The sequence below is a fragment of the Gorilla gorilla genome, chromosome 10, assembly GCF_029281585.2.
Source record: "Gorilla gorilla gorilla isolate KB3781 chromosome 10, NHGRI_mGorGor1-v2.1_pri, whole genome shotgun sequence".
Taxonomy (NCBI): Eukaryota; Metazoa; Chordata; class Mammalia; order Primates; family Hominidae; genus Gorilla; species Gorilla gorilla.
In genome coordinates, this window is record NC_073234.2 from 135,206,135 (window position 1) to 135,229,152 (window position 23,018).

The window sequence follows — 23,018 nt, forward strand, 5'->3', positions numbered from 1 at the left end:
TGCTGAGTCCTTTCCATATTCTCTTGGTGTGTATAGGAGGACACTATACATACATGGACTAGTGTATTAGTAATAACAAAAATAACAACAGTGAACATTTATCAAGGCTTTTCCATGTGCCAGGTACTAGACCAAGTGTTTTACATATTTCATCCATCCCCGCAAAAGTCCTGTAAGAAAAGTATCGCTGTCCTTCCACTTCGCAGTTGAAGAGGCAGACATGCAGAGAAGCCCCAGTAGAGCAAGGAAGAGGCACCAAAAACTGGTTCCCAGAAAATCTGGGAAGCAATGGCAACAGCCACTCTTCCTTCCTCCATGGTGTTTGAATTCCTGGATCCATCGCTGTGTTTTCAGAACCACCCGAAAAGAAAGGAAAAATCCCTGAATCAAAAGGAAGAGAGCGCCCCTTCCTAAAAACAGCCTGCCCAGACACCATCTTCCCACAAATTCCAGCCCCATCAAGATCCCATTACCCTCAGTGTTCCCCAACTCTTCCAAAAGCATACAACCAGCATGTTTAAAACAAAAACATAAAACCAACTGATTTTTACCTTCTACAGCAAGCTTTGTCCAACCCACGGCCCCGGGGGCTGCATGCAGCCCAGGATGGTTTTTAATGTGGCTCAAAACTTACAAGTTTGTAAGCTTTCTTAAAACTTTATGAGTTTTTTTTTTTAGCTCATCAGCTATCATTAGTGTATTTTATGTGTGCCTCAAGACAATTCTTCTTCTTCCCATGTGGCCCAAGGAAGCCAAAAGATTGGACACCCCTGTTCTAGAGTTTATACTTATGGTTTGCAGAAATGCACGGCTTCACCAAGAACTTAAATGAGGCAGTGCCTCAATCTAGAAGGAAAAACCTAATTAAATGTACCCCTTGCTAACGGGAAGGAAAAGAGCTGAGACCTATTTTATTTTTAAAACTTTAACATGCTGTTTCCTGTTACTACCCTACTATTGTCAAGTTCAAGCAAAGAAAGGCTGAGAGGAACAGCCAGGCATTCAGAGCTTGGGGATTCGGTTTGGGTTCTTGCTGGTTAAAAAGGAAAAGAAGCATCAGACAGCTACTCACTCTCCAAGACTAATTTCACCATAACCCCACCCCAAAGACAACCAAACCTAGTTCTCTAGAAACTCTCCAGCTCCCACCAACTCAAGCTGCAAGGAACTCCCACTACGCCTCAGCCATTGAAACGCTGTCATCAAGATTCTTGCTCAGCCTAAAATAATGATGCACTCAATGGCTTAAAAATAGTCTGGGGTCCCAAAATAAGGATCCCAAAAAACGAGGAGCTATCACAGAATTTAAATCATTCTCACTGCCAATTTCTCCACAAAAACTCCTCTTTCATTCAGCTCCACCTCTGAACATTTCATTCAATTCACTGGTAACAAATCTGAGGTCAATTTACCTAGCACAGTACAGCAGCATCTGCAATTTCCTCAGTGGTGTGAAGAATGAGTAACAGCACAGGTAATCAATGCGTGTAAATAAAAACCTGTGCTGCTGAAAACGGTGAGAAAAGAAAAAGAAACTCAGGAAGAAACACAGGGTCGCTGGCAGCAAAGGTGGTACCCCCAGAAAATGTCTCCCCCTCTCTCCAAGTAAATTTTGTCAATAAAACTGCAGGAGCTGCTAAGTAATTTCATCACTGCCTCTCTTTTATTAGATTTCTAATTAATCACAATCTGATATGTCCAGGGTCATCTACATCCAACAGGTGGATGAATTTCTAAAATGATGCTTGTAGGTATCACCCACAGGGCTGCCTACAGCAGAGTAGCCAAGTCCAATAGCAATATCACATAACAAGACGCAAGATGAAAGAAAATCTTTCTGATTCCAACCCCGTTGCCAGGCTTTGAAAAAACGTTAAAGTTCCCCAATGATAGGAATACTCTGATGCCATCGTCCAAATAAGAAATACACAGTTTTATTTGCATGGACCTTTTTTGAAATAAGAATCTTATTAAACATTCTGTTGGGTCAGGAACAGCAGCTCGTTTTGTGCTCTAAGGATATAGTTTAAACTACCAGAGGTGAGATAGCACATCTTCAAATACAATAAGCAATATAAACACTTCTGGAGGAAAGGATCATAGGTAAATTAAATCAACAAATATTTATCGAGTGCCTCAGCCTTAATACTGAGATGTCCCTGTCAGAGAGCTCCCTAAACTGAGCTTTCTGTGAAAAACAGAAAGATGTCATTCAAGTCTTCCTGAAAAATAAGCAATTAATCACACACTGCTTCAGATTAATTGCAATGCCTAAGATCTCCCATATCATTCTGCCTTTTCCCCTGAAATCTAACTCCCTCGAATCCTCCCTGGTCTTTCAGATCACTGACCAACACCCTAAGCAAGCTTGCATTCTGACCCAGCCAGCCCGCTGCTAACCAGAACTAGAACTCTCCACACATGTCCTTCCAGTCCGACGTGTGACCTTCAGTGTGCTGCGTGTGTCAAGGTTATACTGCCCACTAACCATGCATCCTTCAACATCAGGCCTCCGCTTCTGCCCTGCTCTTTGATGCCAATGGCAAAACCTCCCAATCCTGCTGAGCCGTTTCAAACCCATCTGATGGCACATTCAACAGCTAGTTAGCTCTCTGCCTCTCCCACCACCATCCAGATTGCTTTGGGGTTGTGGAGCAAATCAGACAGAGAGGCACATCTAACACTACCAAAATCCAACCCGAATTTGAAACCCAGCCCCCAGAGAGGGGATCAAGAAAGACCACTTCAACATCTTACAACATAAAAACCTCCCTCACATTCAATCACAGCCCACAACCTTATTTCATATCAAATGCCCAATTCCCCACAACACTCTGAAATCTTTTCAGGAACGTTACTGTCAAAATAGCACCCATAGGGAGACACCATCCAGGAACCAACATAACATCCCTATAAATCGATATCTAAGCTACAAATACCACAAAGAGGGAAAGATGCTGCCAGGAAGAATATCAAATTCTGCTCGTCTCCTAAGTGGGCAGCAACTAACCCAACATTACCCTCTGAGAACCTGAAAGTGCAGGGACCAGGGTGGCTGGCAAATAACACCATCAGTCCAAGATCTTCTGGGGAACTCACTCCTCTGAAAACAGAATGTCATTGTATCATGACAGAATGAGGCAAGACACTGACCTCCCACATCCACAGAAGCTACTGCATTTTACAGAAATTCCAGGAGGCTCCTGGAAGCCTCGACCCTCTAATTCCAAGTGCTCTGTTAATGCATTTTTCAATAGCTTTTATGAGAATGGAGAAAGACCTACCAGGTCAAGAGGTTTACAGTGATATTTATATTTCCATTTTCTAGTCTCCTGGTTTTTTTCCCCCTATGAAGCCCAGTTTCTGTGAATCAATGACTCGGCTACATCACACTCCCTCCTGGTGGCTCACAGTAACGGGGCTTTCTCTGGCCGCCAGCGCTCCACCAGCTCAGAGAGGCTCAGCTGCCAGATCCCTGATCTTGCAGCATACTTGGAGAGGAGCCGAGCACCATCTCTCTGTTAGAGCTCTGGTTCAGCCACTTGCAGCTCAGTTAAACCCATCAGGAAACCTCTAGCTTATGAGACAAGGTTTTTAGGATTCTTTATACAGCCAAGATAGCAACCCCCATCCACCCACTTGAGAGACAGATACATAGATGGTTAGATAGATGGGCAGCTCATCTTAACTCCTGCACATTTCTCCTTTGACCGGGTATCTGCACTGCTGGAAATCTCCCACTCTCTCCCCTTTAAAGAAGACCAAAGATTGGAAAACTAACCCAAAGTACCCAATTGACAATTATCATACCACAGACAGGAACAGGTACCTTACACAGTGCAAAATGAGAATATTAACAGGCTACCCCCGCAAAGCCCTAACAGGTAGACTGCTTTCCCAATGCAGGCGACTAGCAGCTTCCCTCCACTGCACTCCCCCGACCTATTCCCCCACCCCCCCACCACCACCTTTGGCTCCAAAAGCCTTGCATCAATGCAGGTCCCTTTAGAAAGTCAAATTTTCACTTACTCAGATCTACCAAGAATCCCCAGTGCCTTGCTGTACGAAAACCCCACAAACGGCAGTTCTTCACCCGAGAAACCTGAGGGGCTCAGCTGGCACGGAGAGGATGAAACCCACGAATTCTTCTCTGGTTCATCAAAATTGGAGGTGTCATCGTCAGACTTGAGGGTGGGAACGAAGGGGGGAGGAGCTGGTTAAAGAAAAACAAGAAAGGAGGCGGGGAGGAAAAAAAATTTCAGCCGGATTCAACACTGTTGCGGAGAAGATCGTCTTACTCCTTCGGCGCTGGCGATGGCACTGCAGCGCCTGCTTTCAATCTAGCTCGCAACCTCGGCTCCTACAGCAACAAGAGATTAACCCCTTCTCTGCCAACATGGCCACCAACCCGCAGACAGGCTGCCTTCCCGCCTGGGGTAAACTGAAGAGCAAACTCAAACAGGTCACTTGGGCCAACGAAAGCACTTGGGCCAACGAAAGCACTTGGGGAACTCGTGGGGAAGCCGCTCCTTCCTGCTGTTTCCAGAAGGCTCCTACAGAGCAGCTGCTGGCTAGTGCCAGGATGCTAGGAGACCTAAACCTATGGATTCCCTCCTCCAGACAGGTCTAAATTATTAATGATTAGCACTAATCGTTGAAATAAGATGGAACTTCTACATTTCGTGGATTAACCGGGATGAGAGGAAGGACCAGGAAAAGGGATGTGTGAGGTTCTGGAACTCCTGTTAGGATACCACTGCAGTCTACTTCATTCACACCCGGACAAGTCGACTCCAAGATCTTATTAACCACTTTTTTTTTTTTTTTTTAGTTCATTATGCATCTTCCCCAGCGCAATCATGCCCATCAAATCCACTGCAGTTTAATCAGCATAATGAAGCACCAGCCAAATAAAGTTCCTACCGGTGATCTACAGCACCCCTGCGCGCTGACGGTGGGAATGCACGGATGGACATATGCGGCTCCTACCTCCTTAGGGCTTCACTCCCGGCTGGGGGCGTGTTACATCCTCTCCACTTCCTCCGACCTACTAAGCGCTCTCGGTCAGGGAGGTGGACACTCGTCCATCAGTCACCAGGAGGCTGCCCATCGCGGTGGGCTCCCGGGGGTGTCCCCCGCCAGAAGCGTTACCATGGTTGCAAGCTGAGGCGTCCGTGGCGGGCCAGCCAGGCGAGTTAGAGCCGAGCATCACATACCCCGCAGTGCAGGTTGCATGCTCCCGGCTCCGTGCGTGCGTGCTCTGGCTGTAACCCCACCTGGCTGCCGCCTGCCTGCCAGGGGCCAGTGCTGATCCCAGTGACAGAGCAGCATGAGTCACTGCCCGCCAGGGCTCGCTAGAGCTCCCCCTAGGACAGTTGTCACAGCCCTTCAGAGCCCAGGCTTCTTTTTAACTCCTCGTTTTCTGGACAAAGCTGGGTGCCAGATATGAGCAGCAAGCAGTCTGTTTTCTGCTTACAGACTCCAAAAAAATCTGGCTGTTTCCAAAGTTCCCCGATGACAACAACATCCAAGTGGCGCTGGGAAGTAATTGGAGCAGGAAAGGGATGTGGAGGGGAGAGGAGATGAAGCCAGAGGTCTGGCTGTTCCTGAGAAGTACAAAAGAACATTTCCAGAGCTTCAGGTACATTGAGATGAGGTGGGAGAGTGAGGAAGATTTAAGATGTAAAATGTGCACTACCAGAAAATTATTTAACACCTCCAGTCTCTCAAGAGAATTTAAATCTTCCCTGTTAGTGTCAGAATCTACTTGCTTAATACTTTAAAAATTAGCTGATGGAAAGAAAAATTAGATTGAACACTTCAGCCCACATCCCATGTGTACTTCCATCAACACAGGCTCAAATCCAATCTGATTTCAATTATCCGGTACATTTTTTAATGGCAAAAAAAAGTTTTAATGGAAATTGTATTTCATAAGGATCAAAAAGAGAAGTTTTCCTTCCTGAAATAGGGAAACTCAGATAAAGACTGAGGAAATTTATGGAGAGAGATTTGCAGATGATACTAATATGGAAGCAAAGTGGTTAATGGCAATTGTTCTGGAATCTCAGTTCAAACCCCAGCTCCACCACTTACTAGTTCTGTGACACTGGGTAAGTCACTTAACCTCTCTGAACCTCAGTTTTCAACATGGCAATATCTATTTCAATGGACTATTAGGAGGTTTAAATAAAATAATCCATATAAAAGTGTTTACCACAGTTCTTAGCATACAGTAATCACTCCACAAAGATGACCTGCTATTATTGCTACTGCTCACAGGAATTGCATGCTTAGGAGAGAACCTGCAGGTCTTGAAGGCTAGTGACATACAGCAGAATCTGTACTGAATGTTCTTCTTTCCTGCACAGGGCAGAGACACATTCATGTGGATGTTTGTGTTAATCATATCATTTAATTCCTAGTAGAACTTTAATTCCTTTCCACTATATACTAATTTATCTTTAGGAGACCAAAATAGAATTCCATTTCTGAGTGAGAAGTATAATTAATGGAGGGTAAAAGCCACCCTCAGTGAAATAATTATGATTTTGAAATCCTGTACTATAAAATAAGATTCATCTATAAAACTCTTGCCATGCTCAAAGCCAGCTTAATGCGGTTAAGATTAGAAAAAGGGGCAGATAATCTTCAAGTTAAAAGGAAGAAGAAGTAGGCCAGGCACAGTGGCTCATGCCTGTAATCCCAGCACCTTGGGAGGGCGAGCCAGGTGGATCACCTGAGGTCAGGAGTTCAGGGCCAGCCTGGCCAACATGGTAAAACCCCATCTCTATTAAAAATATTAAAAAATTAGCCAGATGTGATGGTGCATGCCTGTAGTCCCAGCTACTTGGGAGGCTGAGGCAAGATAATCGCTTGAACCTGGGAGGTGGAGGTTGCAGTGAGCCGAGATCGTGCCATTGCACTCCAGCCTGGGGAACAAGAGCGAAACTCCGTCTCAAAAAAAAAAAAAAAGGGAAAGAGAAGTCAATGTGAAATATACTAGCTGGTAACAGGTAAGATATTCACAGCAAAGATTAAAAGCTAGGGATATAAACCTCTAGACAGCTAGTCGGTCAAGTACAAGAGGAAAGTTTGAAAAGAAGGGCTTCTTAGGGCCACATTCAGGCAGAGGAAAAAGCCACAGCCTTAAGCCAAAAAGAAGTGGGGGAACTGGAAATATTCTGCCATCCAGAAAGTGATGAGATGTTTACCCTTGTCCAGGGCCCTTCAGTGGGAAGGAAATAAAGCAGACAGGAAGAAGCAGTAACCTCAGGTAGAGTGTCCACATTTACAGTATCCTGTTACAATTCAAGAAATTAACATGACTACTGGTCCAGGATTACTGAGCCCTTGGAGCACTGGCAGATGCAAGTGGAGAACAACTTGTAGGGGTGTTTTTGCAACCCAGGGCACACAGGATTTTCTCCCCACCCCACCCCCACCCCAACAACCTCCTTCCAATCCCTACCAGAAATAAATTCACAATTAAAAAGTAAAAATCAACAACTACACCTTACGGGTGCAACAACAGATACAAGAAATGGGAGAATTAGCCCTCCAAAAACTGCAGATAAAAGAACAATCTAAAATGAGCCATAAAACAAGTTTTTATTATCAAGGTAAATTAGTAGAAATTCTTATCAAAGAACATGACACTTTGAAAAAGAACCAGGTACATTTGAAAGGAACCAAACTGAACTTCCAGAAATAAAAAGTCTTGTTCTTGAATTTCAGGTTAAAAATTCACTGAATATGTTAAATAGCAGACTAGATACAGCTGAAGAGAAACTTAGTGAACTAGCAGTTAGATCTGAGGGAATCACATAGAACCTTGATACTTAAGCTATGGTCTACACACTGGCATTATCACCATCACTCAGGAGCTGGTTAGAATTTAATTCTCTAAGAATCTCAGGCCCTGACCCATACCCATGGAATCAGAACCTACGTTGTAACAAGGTCCCCAGGTGATTCATGTGCACACCACAGTTCAAGAAGCATTTGTGTACAATGCAACACACAGAGACAAAGAGACGGAAAACATGAGAGGTCAAAAGACAAAGACAGAATGAGAAGATCCAATATACATCTAATGGGGCACAGAAAGAGAGATTAGAGAACTACTTTAAAATCTGGTTGCTGCATTTTTTAAGGATTGTGTAAAATCTGGTCACGTCCAAAAACTAACAAGTATGTGATCACATATATCTTGGGGATATAATTCTTCTATTTCTTGTACCTTATATAAAATGTCTCTTTTTTAATCCTTACAAAATGTGATTTTTTTTTGCTTCAATAAAGGTATTTTTAGTTCACTGAAATCATACTGATCTTGAGTCTATGTTGATGGAGGTACACACGGCACCTCAGTACACAGCACAGTGCCAGGTACCTAGTAGGTGCAGAGTAAATATTTGCTAAGCAAATATATAATTAAATAGCAAGAAAATAGGTCTTGTAAAGAGAGCACCTAACATAACACAGGCCACAAACAGGGTACTTGATGTTTGAATTAAATGAAGAGGTTTTAAAAGTCAAGATTGTTCTGTCTGAGAAATATGTTAATAAGTACCTACACTAATCATTTCTGATACAGTATTATGAAATCATCAGCTCCCCCCGCTGCCACATACCCACCACATTCACTAATGACAAATAAGAAATCATATAGTAAGACCTATTGTTCACTGGGAAAAGCCACTAAAAAAAAAATAGAAAAAAATATTTCCATATATATTTTTAAATATTTTAATAAATCAGCCTGTTTGAGGTAACATCAGAACACAGTCTCCTTAGTGGCAGAGGCTATACAAGTAACTTCTTGAGGTCGTTTTTTGTTTTTGTTTTTGTTTTTCAGTTATAAAATAGATAGCAGAATCAAGGCTTTCAGAAACAAAGAGCTATTTTAGGAGCTATAGTTAATTTCTCTTCTATAAATTCTCTCTCTCTCTTTTTTAATCCTAACATTCATTAAAAGCTTTTGGGAGGGAAAAATTATCATCCTCAAAAATATTCGAAAAAAAACAAGGAAAGAAGAACCAAATGGATTTGTCCTCTTGGGACTCCTTCTAACATGCTCCTTTGAGCTCCAGCTGCCTCATTCCCACCTTTGATTTTTTAGCATGGCCCACTAACACCTCAAACAATACCTGGCTGTCCTTATTTAATGTTTAATATCTATTTTTTAAGAGAATGAATGAAAAACAAGAACCTTACATAGGGCATAATTATTTAGACCTAATGTGCCATTCCACGCAACATACCACTTCAGGAAACCCAGGAAATGATATGCTTCAGAGTACCCAATGTATTCATGAAGAACTAGCATATTAAAAAAAAAAAAATACTGAGCCTAGTAAAACTCCTAAGACTTTTAATCATCACCATGGATTGCAGAAATGGGAGATGAATAAGAGCCAGCACTGTGTCATAAAGGATGAAGGCACATAAATAATTATTGTGTGATGATATAATGAATCAGGACTGTGCCTAGAATACAGTGGGCACACGCTAATATTCAAGCAAAAACATGTTCAACTTCGTTCTCTCTACCATGATGTCCCTCACCCTTTTAAAAAAATGTTAATTGACTAATTAGATGCTATGTTCAAATTTAAAGGAAGAGTACCAAAAAAATAGCTATCTTCCAGTTGCTTAAAATCTAGAGCACTAATGTGATCATACTTATCAATGTTATGAAGACAGAACTGTGAAATAAATGAAGAGGAGAATATGTGTGTTGTTTAGAGGTCAAGATATGGGTGTGAAAAGCAGAGAATACATAAACTGGCTGATGGCAAGTTTTGCCAGTGGGGAATGCAGTACTTTTTTGCAAGTTCCTGCAGGAAAGTGTAACGGAGGGGATTTAATCTCAAGAGCTGGTTAAAAGGTATCTTCATGGGCTGGAGTGGGGAAAAGTGCTACTTTAGAAAAGCCCCAGAAGCCAGAGCAATGGCCCAAGAGCATAGTGAATAATGAGGCAGGGAAGAAAGTGAAAGTGAAGTCTTGATGGATTGACAGATGTAAAACCAGAGTGCTGGGTTAGTGTCAGTACTGAGACAGATACAATCATCTCAATAGTGATGGGTGGAAGAGGCTAGTGCTAGAAACTCTAAAAGACAAGTCTACAATAGTCAACATGACAAATTCTACACTAAGGAAATGATAACAGAAACAGAGAGGATGGGATTAACAGGAGACAGGTTTGAAATATTATGAGATATATATATATATATATATATAGGTTTTCGTCCACAGTTCCTGGCTCATGACTCCCATAGTCCTGGTTACAATCTTTTGTTATTTAGGGGTGCTTTGGCTTTAGAAGCAGGCCTTGAAAAACAGAATCTCTCTCTCTCTGACCTCCTCCAGCCCTCCTTTCACCTGCTCAAGGCAGGACTCTAATCTTCCCCCACCTTTCTGACTTGGAGCTGGCCATAAAGAAATTTCCTCTGCCTTGTCTGATTGTAGGTCAGAAGACCCCATTTCAAAAGGGGTCCTGCCCCATAACCTGGAGGAATGAATGCTACAGAAGGATCTGAACAAACAGGCCTTGCTGGGATTCCCCACTCAGCCTATGAGGATTAGATCATAGCCTTTTCGTGCAATCCCATTTCTACATGGTTGCTGATCATGCCTATCCAATGGCGTCTCCATGAAAGGTCCCAAGAGGACAGAGTTTGGAGAGCTTCCGGATAGCTGAACACGTGGAGGTTCCTGGAGGGCGACCAGGGAGGGCGTGGAAGCTCGCAACCCTTCCCCCATACCTCGCCCTATGCATTTCTTCATCTTTATCCTTTGCAATGTCCTTTAGAATAAACCAGTAAATGTGTTTTCCCAAGTTCTGTGAGCAGCTCTAGCCAATTAATTGAACTCAAAGAGGGGGCTGCAGGAACCCCAATTTGAAGCCAGTCAGCGAGAATTTCCAGAGGCCTGGACTTGCAACTGGTGCCTGAAGAGGGGACATTCTTGGGGACTGAGCCCTCCGCCTGTGGGATTGAGCCCTATCTCCAGGCGGATAGTGCCGGGACTGAACTGGAGGATGCCTAGTGGTCCACTGCAGAACTTACTGCTTGCTTGGTGGTGACCACATATTTGGTCACAGAAGTCTTCTGTGGTGTTGACAGTTGTGGTGTGAGAGTGGAGGAAAGACAGTTTGAGTTTTTCCACATTCAGGTTACAGAAAGAAGTGGCAAAATGTGGCTGGGCATAGTGGCTCACACCTGTAAATCCCAGCACTTTGGGAAGCAGAGACAGGCAGATCATTTAAGGTCAGGAGTTTGAGACCAACCTGGACAACATGGTGAAAGCCCATCTCTACTAAAAAAAATACAAAAATTAGCCTGGAGTGGTGGGGTGCTCCTGTAATCTCAGCTACTCGGGAGGCTGAGGCAGAAGAATCCCTCGAACCCGGGAGACAGAGGTTGCAATGAGCCGAGATGGTGGCACTGCCTCTAGCCTGGGCAGCAGAGTGAGATTCCATCATCTCAAAAAAAAAAAAAAAAAACAGTGGCAAAATCTGACAACTGATGTTAGAGCAGAGATTTTGATGGGAGTTCTTATCATGGGAACAACTCTGAGAGAAAAGGCTGCAATGGGAAGAAGAGGAAGATATCCCATATCGAAGTCTCATGGGAATGAAGGAAGAGAACAGATTAGGGGATCAGCAAATAGAGCTGGCTACTAAATATGCATAAGTAATTGATCCCAAGAGAACAGATTACATTGCCTAAAGCCTCAGGCAAGCCCTCTAGTTTCTCCCCTCCCACTAGGAAGTGGTCAGGCATGACTTGCCCACACAACACACTGTATATACGAAGTTCAAGACCGGGCCTGGTGGCTAACACTTGTAATCCCAGCATTTTAGGAGGCCAAAGCAGGTGGATCACTTCAGTCTAGGAGTTCAAGACCAGCCTGGGCAACATGGCAAAACCCTGTCTCTACAAAAAATACAAAAAATTAGCCAGGTGTGGTGATGCACATGGGAGAGATGGGAGGATCATCAGAGTCTGGGAGGTCAAGGCTGCAGTCAGCTATGACTGCATCACTGCTTTCTAGTCTGGGTAACAAAGCAAGACTCTCTCTCAAAAAAACAAAAAAGGTAGTTCAAAAAGAAGACAAAGGAGATCCTGTTTGCAATAGACTTAAATAAATCAAAAATTATCCCATCTCTTTGCCTCCCCAAAAAGTCATAAAAATACTTCAGGGTAACATTGATTTGGGCTGGTGATCAATTTTTACAATGCTGTCTTTAAAGTCAATGAATAAGGAAGCCAGCATTCCCAAAGTAGTCTTCCATCAATCAATCTAAACAATGCCAGGGTCTGGCTGCCAACAACTAAGCAGATAACCTCTCTGGTGGTGGATTTCAACGGAGATGTGAGCTCTAGCTGGCTCTCACCATACCCAAAAGCCATGTTCCTATGAGGCTGCTTAATATTAAGTTTTTGGTAATCAAGTTATGTTTCCCCAAAGATTCATACTTTTAGAGATGCTTTCCCTCACTTCTGGATTGCACTTTAACCAGACTTCTCAACATTTTAGCTTTACTTTGTTTTTTTCTCTCCCTCTCAGTCTAGGTACTCAGCAATCTGTGAAACACCTACATAGGCTAGAAATACTCAGAAGAGGAACGTTTCAAATTGCAACTAGTCATGAGTGCATTTCTTTGCAAAGCTGAATTTGGATATACCCAATTTTTCACCCTGGTGGATATTCCCCAGGAATTTTTTTTTTTTTTTTTTTTGAGACTCAGTCTCGCTCTTTTGCCCAGGTTGGAGTGCAGTGGCATGATCTCGGCTCACTGCAACCTCCGCCTCCCGGGTTCAAGGAATTCTCATGCTTCAGCCTCCCAAGTAGCTGAGATTACAAGCACCTGCCACCAAGCCTGGATACTTTTTTTGTATTTTTAGTAGAGACGGGGTTTTACCATGTTGGCCAGGCTGGTCTCGAACTCCTGACCTCAAGTGATCCGTCCGCCTTGGCCTCCCAAAGTGCTGGGATTACAGGTGTGAGCCACCACATCTGGCCCAACCAGGACACATTTAAATAATAGCAAAGGAGCTAGTTCATCAGCACCTGCTTGCTGTAGGCCCAGGCAACCTTCCCTATCAGCACCTTCTGCCATGAATTACCTACACCCAATAACACATCAGACTAGATTCATTCTTTGCTGCCTTCCCGATCTCTTTAGTACCCTTTTATCTCTTTAGTATCCTTTTCTCCAACTTTTTTTTTTTAGAGACAGGGTCTCACTCTGATGCCCAGGAGGGAATGCAGGGGTGCAATCATAGCTCACTATAAGCTTGAACTCCTGGGCTCAAGCAATCCTCCCACCTCAGCCTCCCAACTAGCTGGGATTACAGGTGCACACCACCATACCCAGCTAGCTTTTTTTATTATTATTTTTTGGTAGAGACAGGGGTCTTGCTATGTTGCCCAGGCTAGTCTCGAACTCCTGGCCTCAAATGATCCTCCCACCTTGGCCTCTCAAAACTTTTCTCCAACAGTGAAAAGATTTATTCTTAATTTTTTTTTTTTTTTTTTGAGATGGAGTCTCGCTCTTTCTCCCAGGTTGGAGACATCGCACCCGGCTAGTCTCACCCTTCTACTCACTCCTCCAATAAGGAAGAAGGAGGTTATCTGGCTCATGAAAAGCAGACATTTATTTGGCCATGTTTTACTAGAAGGTAGAATTACTATGTCTTGAAAGTAAGGGCCAAACTTAAAACTTCCCCTTTTACTGCCTAGGCACAGGCATTGCAGGCACTCAACCAACCGAACACTCTTGTCCCCCTTATTTCCATCAGGCCCCCTGTTGTGGCAAGGCCCCCCTCCGACCCCGTTCACGAAGGGAGGCCACCATTCTTCTCTGTTGGTAGGATGGGCAAATTTACCAGAGCCCTGCATCAGAGCTTACTGGGTGCTTGCCCTGCCAAGAATAAAGTGGGTATTTTGGTCTCTATCTGGCTATCTGTTCTTTGTGTGTGTCCTTTATAAGTCAGAATTTTGAAGTGCTGGAAGGGTGGTCTTAGATCCCAAACTGCCAGTGCTGTAGTTGAATGTTCCATCACCACGGATGAACAGAGTTGGCTATATTTATTTTCTCTGAAGTGAGACACCAGAAATCATTTCCAAACTCTCAGTCATGAACCACCTGGGCCTCTAACTCTTTGTCCTGAGGCTTTCATCTCTTGTGATTCCTGCCAACCGCCCTTTTTAGTTCTATCCAAACTTCACCCTCAGAAAATGAGCATAACTGCAATCACCACACTCATAGAATTGATTAGAAAGTTGGCTGCTGAATATAGTCCCAGATGTTTAATATAATTTTGAATCTTTGGCCAAATCATTTCCACGTTTGCTTGGTTGTGAAAGGTTTTCCCACAAGTGAGAATTTAAGGGTTGAAGACTCCAATTTATGGGCTCTCCAACAAACCCACTCTGTTTCCCATCTTCCCCCAAAAAAGGCATTAATTTATCTCACTTAGAATTGATTTACCAAAGTTGGATTTGGCATTGCACTGCTGGCTTGCACTAAGAGGCCCAGAAGGAAGCAGTCCTATGGAAATGCCAGGGTACATTTCCGAGGGATGGGGCCCACCAGGTCACAGGGGGTCTCATTTATGGGAAACCCAGTGGTGAAATTCCCCAGGGCTCAGTATTCAGAAAATTGGGTCTCCTCTGAGCAGAGCATTCTGGACTTTTTTTTCATGTGACTGGGGCTCTTGTAACTGTTTATATTCTCCTTTCTGCTTTGGTCACTGGGAGACTGAGAGTCCCAAATCATTCTTCCTTTGGCAACTTAACAGGAACCTCCTTGTTTTTACTTTCAACCCTAACTTTATTTCCCTATCCTCATACTCCTTTCATCTAGATTTCTCTATTTATTCATTGTTATATTTTTAATATTGCAATTATTTCTAGAATAAGTTGTCCTCAATTTATCTTGGAATAAGGTAGAATATTACATATTTTTGACATCTCTGGAAGTAGCTTCTAAATTCAGACTAGCGGGGGAAAATCCTATAATCCTAATTCATAAGCATTTAGCTCTTTTTGGCCTATTTTTTCTTACCAATCATTTACCTTCTAAAAACAGAACAGCCCCCAAGAGACACATAAATATTTGCCTACATATCCCATAAGAGATTATAAGAGCTACTGACTATAGCTCTTCATTATTCCTTTTTTGTTTTAGTAGGTGGCGCCCACACGCTCCTGGTCTAGTAAGTCGAATTTCTACCATCACTACTTTACCATCCCATCCCTCTTGCTCCCCTTCCCGTCCATGCTGATACTCCAAACAGACCCAACTCCTCTTCCTCACTTCCTCCTGCCCCTGAAGTGAGTGTCCAAAAGGAAGACAAATTTAAGCGCCAACCAAGCCTAACAGAGAAGCATATCTACCATCCTCATGGAACTAGCTTAGAAAACAAAACATGACCAGATAACCCTTCAAATGACAGGAAGCCCCAAACAAGAAGAACTTTAAAAGGCCCCAAACAAATGAATACACAAACAACATGAACTTTAAAAGGCCCAAAACATCACGCCTGTAATCCCAGCACTTTGGGAGGCCGAGGCGGGCAGATTACCTGAGGTCAGGAGTTCGAGACCAGCCTGGCCAACACCGGTGAAACCCGTCTCTACTAAAAATACAAAAAAATTAGCCAGGCGTGGTGGCGCATGCCTGTAATCCCAGCTGCACGGGAGGCTGACGCAGGAGAATTGCTTGAACCCAGGAGGCAGAAGTTGCAGTGAGCCGAGATCGTGCCACTGCACTCCAGCCTGGCTGACAGAGGAAGACTCTGTCTCAAAAAAAAAAAAAGGCCCAAAACAAATAAATGCGTGCTCACATACCACACACACACACACACAACACACACACACACACACACACACTAAATGCACAAGCCATTGAGATAATGCGATTCTAAAGGCAGGACACTAAACAAAATAAATGAAAAAATAATGTCAAAACCATGATATTACCTGTGGCCTTGTTTAAAAAAAAAAAAAAGCCATAAGGGGTTTTCATTTGAGAAGAACACTGCTTATCAGAAACCAATGGCTGAGTGGCAGATTCGAAGGATAAGCATGGTAGGGCCATGCTTAAATGAATGAAGTATAAAGATTGCTTCATTCATTTCAATGATGCGGGAAAATAACCTGCCAATAAAAATTACTGAATTTGGCCGGGTGCGGTGGCTCACGCCTGTAATCTCAACACTTTGGGAGGCCGAGGTGGGCGGATTACCTGAGGATGGGAGTTCAAGACCAGCCTGACCAACATGGAGAAACCCCATCTCTACTAAAAATACAAAATTAGCCAAGCGTAGTGGCGCATGCCTGTAATCCCAGCTACTCGGGAGGCTGAGGCAAGAGAATCACTTGAACGTGGGAGGCAGAGGTTGCAATGAGCCGAGATCACACCATTGCACTCCAGCCTGGGCAACTAGAGCAAAACTCCATCTCAAAAAAAAAAAAATTACTGAATTCTTGGGAGGCAGCATAAAGATGTTGTTAAGAGGATAGGTTGTGCTAGTGTTATAGGAGCATAGAATATTCTGGAAAGTTCTATGAGAAACTGACAATAGTGGTTTGCTTGAGGGAGAGGGGTTGGGCGTGGGGTGGGAAGGAGGCATTCTTCACCATATAACCTTCTGTATAATGTGAATTTTCTGCTATGGGCTATACCACTTTTTCAAAAAAACAAAGGCAAAGAGAATTTAGAGTCAGGGAGACCTGAGTTTGATTCCTACCACTGCCAACTTCGGGCTCCATGACCTCATTTGTATTGTGGACTAGTGATAGGACCTGCCTCATAGAGGTTTGGGGAAGAATAAATGGAACAATAATAAGCATAAAGCACTTTGCAGAGCTCCTGGCACATAGTAGGCACTCAATAAATGGCATGGTAATATCATACATGTATAAACATGTTAGTGAAGAATACTTATTCCACCCTTAATTAAAATCCAATATGGGACAACAGTAAAGTGGGGTTCAGGGAGTCAAGGAAATATCTTTTTGCTATCAGAAGGCAGAGATTAGGTCAAACCACCATTTTGAAGTATATGAACGATGTAATGTCCATCTAAGAGAAAAGCTTTAAATTCCTCAAAGCAAGGCCTAAAACCCAGCAGTTCTAAGCAGTCCCATTCACCCATAGGAGTCCTGAGCCAAAAAGTGGCCTCCCCATACCTTAAGCCCGAAGACAAAATGAGGAAGACCCACAAAGATGAGCAAGAAACTCTGAGGCTAGCATCTAATTTCTTCCTCTTGCAGGGCTTCACAACTCTAATATGCACAGAAATCCCCTGGGGATCCTTATTAAAATGCAGCTTCTGACTCAGTAGTCCTGAGTCTCTGAAGCTCTAACAAGCTCCTAGGTGATTCCGATGCTGCTGGTCCACGGACCACACTGTGAGTAGCAAGGTCCTACTGCCTCCACGTAATAGTTTTGCTGTTCGTTAACAGTAACAGTGGCAGTATTGAGAGATTCAGATTACTGTGATGTTCCCTCTCCTGATAATAACCTGGCCAATTCTTCTAAATCAATGGTTCTCAACTGAAGGTGACTGTAGCCCCCAAGGGGAGACTGGGCAACGTCTAGAGTCATTTTTGTTTGTTGCAACTGCAGGGGGAGGGTGCTACTGGTATCCATGGAGAAAGCACAGTGATGCTGTTCAACATCCTGCAATTCACACAACAGCCCCCACAGCAAAGAATTATCTGGCCCCAAATGTCAACAGTGCCAAGGCTGAGAAACCCTGTTCTAAATAAACAGAAAACAGGACACATCCTGAGTCTTCTCAACTCATCTTGAGATTAGAAATCCCAAGATTAGAAGTGGGCCATCGATCCAACATTGTCCTTTCCCAGGCTAGATCTGAGACATGGGGAGAGTTATAGGTTAGCAGGATGCTGTATATGGGGAAGAGATCACCAGGTCACAGCCTATAGTCTGTATTTTGCTTAAAATCAAGCACATGTGGGGCCAGGCACAGTGGCTCATGCCTATCATCCCAGCACTTTGGGAGGCTGAGGCAGGTGGATCATGAGGTCAGGAGACCGAGACCATCCTGGCTAACATGGTAAAACCCTGTCTCTACTAAAAATACAAAAAAATTAGCCGGGCGTGTTGGCGGGCACCTGTAGTCCCAGCTACTCGGGACGCTGAGGCAGGAGAATGGCGTGAACCTGGGAGGCGGAGCTTGCAGTGAGCCGAGATCACGCCACTGCACTCCGGCCTGGGCAACACAGCGAGACGCCATCTCAAAAAAAAATCAAGCACATGTGGTTCAGTAAACTAGTGAGGGGAGGCCTACGAAGCATTAAACTTCCCACCATTTGGAGGTACAGCAAATTAACAGGACTACAGCTCTATTCCAGCAAATGACCGGTTAGGCTCTTAGACTCTAAATTCAATGAAGGTAGGGCCATACCCAAATGTGTTCATCAATGGAGCCACAGCACCAGCACCTGACATTGCACTTAACATACTGTAGAAATTCAAATATCAGAATGAATCATCAATTCAAAAATTCCTGCAATTCTAGGCTGGGCATGGTGGCTCATGCCTGTAATCCCATCACTTTGGGAGGCAGAGGGAGGATGATCACTTGAGCCCACACGTTTGAGACCAGCCTGGGCAAAGATGGCAAGACTCCATCACTTAAAAAAAAAAAATCCAATTCCTGCAATTCCAAATGTTCTTAAATAGACCTAGAGATTAAATCACTCTCTAGTGTGACATGGTTTATTATTTGCCATCATCACAAATATTATTACTAATAACAATAACTTATGCAAAGGCATATATAGTATTGTAGAAAGAGCATGGGCTTTGGAATCACACAGACCTCCACCCAAATCCAGAATCCCTTATTCACTTGCCATATGACCTTGGCCAAGTTACCACGGTAACCACATCTGTAAAATGGGTATAATAATCCTTACATTTGACAGAAGTGTTTTGAAGGAGCATAGTGTAATATACTTGAATGCCTAGTGGTTAGCACAGAATAGGTACTCCCTAAACAATATTGTTGACCATACTAAAGGACTAGAAAAAAAAAAACCCAAGGAGGTACATGGTGCTTATTTCTACACACAAAAATTTGTAAGACTTTCACCTGAAGCTAAGTAAGTAGGCACAGAATCCCTATCCCCCAAACCAAAGACTGTCTTCCCTCAGGATTATTGAGCAACCATATTATACACTTGAGGTTTCATTGTCACTATTGAGGGCCAGCTAGCAAATAAGCAGCAACAATCAAAACGATACCTATTTGGAAGAAGACTATCTCAGCGTTTCATCAGCATGGGACCACCACTGAGTCACTGCCGGATGGAAACAAAATGTACTTTCTGCTAACAAATGCTGAGGACCTGAAAAATCAGGATCATGTGGTAAGAATTGTTTCTTTCAGAGAATAGCAAAAGAAAGACAACTCAAGAGAAAAAGCCCATGTCAGACGCAACAGACCATCCGAGTTCTCTAGCGCATTAGCCATAAATGTCCTAGGAAATAATCCGTGATCACCACTTCCATTATGCATTTCTCACTGTTGAGACATGGCAGTCTTGGATAAAAGGTACAAGTGTGCTGGTTCCATTGACATCACGATGCCTCGGGGGAAGATATCTTAAAAGATGTTGATAGAAGACAGTACCAGACAGCAAAACTTTCCCATGGATGGGAGCAGGTACACGATGCCAGGCAAGGTAAGCACAATCCCAAAGGCATGAAAGAGGAGCTCTGATTGGCTTCAGCTTTCCTGAAGCCCAGAAAGATCAGGCTGGGTACAGCCAGAATCCGGCCCAGCATCTGAAACATCGCCGGAACTGCACAACCAGGGCAGCTGGTACGCTTAGGAAACCCCCCACTGAAACTTGGAAAGCAGCCTTGAAATAATGATAATAATAAATAAGCAGCTGAAAAACCAATCTTGTGGGAGGCTGGAAATGAAACAGAATAATGAGAGCCTGGTGACCCATGAGCATGGCAGTCACTCATCACAGAGTGTTCGACTTGCTGGAAGAATAAGTATCCTGGAACTGGGTCAGATGCCTGGTTCATGGGGTGCTGCCTGCAGCAACCCCAAGAGGCAGGACCCAGGAGGGTACAGAAGCTACGCCTGACCTCAGTGTCAAAGCAAAGGCGCATCCTAGTTTCTCTCGGTAGCCACTCCCAGTTCTGTCATTCATAAATTTGCCAAGACCTTTCTTAAATTTCATTTATATATCCTGCCAGGACCACCTCTTGAGATAACGAGTTTTAGAAGATTATTACCTGCTGTGTTAAGCAGTACTTCCTTTCATTGGTTACAACAAGAAAAAGAAGAATTGGGGGTGAAACCGCACAAAGGCTAATGTTGCTTTTAACAAGGGACAATCTCTTATTGCAGAAGGCGGAAATATTCGACAGCCTGGAACCACCAGGCATTTAAGCAGCATCCATGAACTTGGGAAACTTAATGATTCGAAGTATTTCGGTTGATGAAAATCACTCAACATGTGTTTATGAAAAACAGTGCTAGATAAAAGCATAATTTATGTTACAGTTACCTAGTTAGAAAATAGCTTAAAGAGCATGGAGTCAAGCAATGTTTTCAATCACAAATCTCTGAGTTGATTGCAAATAATGCAGGGATCAGAGGTTGGTGAAAAACAGGAAAATTTGCTAGGAGACACTGAAGTTAATACCATGCCTCTCTGCACAGTCGGAAATGCCATAAAACCACCAGGAAAACACAATACCAATCCTCGGTGGGCATGAAGATCCCACCTGCTGGCTGAGCTACACTAAGTGTCTAAACTAGGACCAGTCCCATCAAATATAAACACCCTAACTGCAATATGGTACCACGGATTGATTCCTGAAACAGAAACGGGACATGAGTGGGAGAATTGGTAAAATCCAAAAAAAGTCTGAAGTGTAGTTAACAATAATGTACCAATATTAGTTTTGACAAATGGTTTTTCAAACACTTAGACAGTGACACTGTTATGTAAGAGTTAACACTGGGGGCTGGGTGCGGTGGCTCATGTCTGTAATCCCAGCACTTTGGGAGGCTAAGGTAGGCAGATCACCTGAGGTCAGGAGCTTGAGATCAGCCTGACCAACATGGTGAAACCCTGTCTCTACTGAAAATACAAAAAGTAGCCGGGCATGGTGGCCCACACCTGTGGTCCCAGCTACTCGGAGGCTGAGGCAGAAGAATCACTTGAACCCAGGAGGCAGAGGTTGCAGTGAGCCGAGATCGTGCCACCACACTCCAGCCTGGGCGACGGGAAGACTGTGTCTCAAAAAATAAATAAATAAATATAAAAAAGAGTTAACGTTGGGGAAAACTGGGTGAAGGGTATGTGGGAACTCTTCCATACTATCTTTGCAACTTTTCTATAAATCTAATACTATTCCAAAATAAAAGATTTATTAAAATTAGGGCTGGGTGCAATGGCTCACGCCTGTAATCCCAGTATTTTGGGAGGCCAAAGCAGGAGGATCACTTGAGCTCAGGAGTTCAAGACCAGCCTGGGCAACCTGGTGAAACCGCGTCTCCACAAATACAAAAAAATTAGCAGAGTGTGATGGCACACACCTGTAGTCCTAGCTACTTAGGAGGCTGAGGTGGGAGGACTGCTTGAGCGTGGGAGGTCGAGGCTGCAGTGAGCCATGATCACACCACTGCATTCCTGCCTGGCCCACAGAGTAAGCCTCTGTCTCAAAAGTAAATAAATAAAGATTTATTTAAATTAAAAGAATTTTTTGGCCAGGTGTGGTGGCTCACACCTGCAATCCCAGCACTTTGGAAGGCCGAGGCAGGCAGATCACCTGAGGTCAGGAGTTCAAGACCAGCCTGACCAACATGGAGAAACCCTGTTTCTACAAAAAATAGAAAATTAGCTGGGTGTGGTGGTGCATGCCTATAATCCCAGCTACTTGGGAGGCTGAGGCAGGAGAATCGCTTGAACCCAAGAGGTGGAGGTTGCAGTGAGCTGAGGTCGCACCACTGCACTCCAGCCTGGGCAACAAGAGCAAAACTCCATCTCAAAAAAAAAAAGAATTTTTTAAAGCAAATACATTTTGTGAGTCTTCAGAGCCACTACACTGGGAGCTGGGAGTCAAATATATTATGCCTAATTTATAAGTTAAGCTTTATATAACATAGGTATGTATGCACAGGAAAAAAGGTAGATGGGTTTCAGTACTATCATCAGTTTCACACATCCACTGGGAGACTTGGAACATATGTGCCACAGATAGGAGGGTGGGGGACTACTTTAACTCTACTCAGGTAATCACCATTCACTGACTTACTTAAGTGGAGATACATTCTTAGGCATGATCAGCAGGTTCATGAATAAAAAAAATTAACTGCTTATTCAAGAAGATTACAGAGATAAAAAGGCAAGACAAGAAAAGATTAAGTACTTGAACAGCATCTAAAAGAAAGTCTATTACATCTTTCTAAAAGCATAAAAGGAAGAATGCCCTGAAAATATATTACTGATTAAAAGGTCTGAACCTTGAAGATTTGGGGGGAGATGTCTATTTATTTAGAAAAATAAAGCAATGTGGCCACCCGAATAATAAAAACATTTGCCAAGAAAGATTTATGGAAATGCGACCTACTTAAATATTTCAGCAGAAGGTTAGAGAAACCATCAAAATGGTTTACAACTGGACAATACTGATTTTTTACCATACTATGTCCTAGCTGAAGGTGCAAGCAATTATAATTATAACACATCTCCAATCAGAAGCCTGGTTTTGACACCTAGAAACAGATTCCATTTCCCAACCTCCCTCCATCACCAAAAACAAAACACATACTCAAACAGGATAACTGCTTTCCTACTGGCTCTAATCCGTGCTGATCATTCAGTAGAACACATTCAATGAACAACACATCCAAGAATTAAAAGGATTTTTAAAAGATCACCAACTGGTAAAACAAAAAAGAGCATTGTGTGGTTTCTGTTGATAATAAACCAGGTCTTTG

General features: G+C 43.4%; 1 protein-coding gene across 14 annotated transcripts in view; it reads right to left on the bottom strand.

The window, feature by feature from the left end:
* Positions 1 to 23,018, bottom strand: part of CIT (citron rho-interacting serine/threonine kinase) — a 191,759-nt gene that overhangs the window by 113,679 nt on the left and 55,062 nt on the right. For all 14 annotated transcript variants that reach the window (XM_019038831.3, XM_004053984.4, XM_004053983.4 and 11 more), the window contains exon 10: positions 4,030 to 4,213. In XM_019038831.3, coding sequence (XP_018894376.1) covers positions 4,030 to 4,213 — 184 coding nt within the window. The remainder of the gene's footprint in view (positions 1 to 4,029; positions 4,214 to 23,018) is intronic.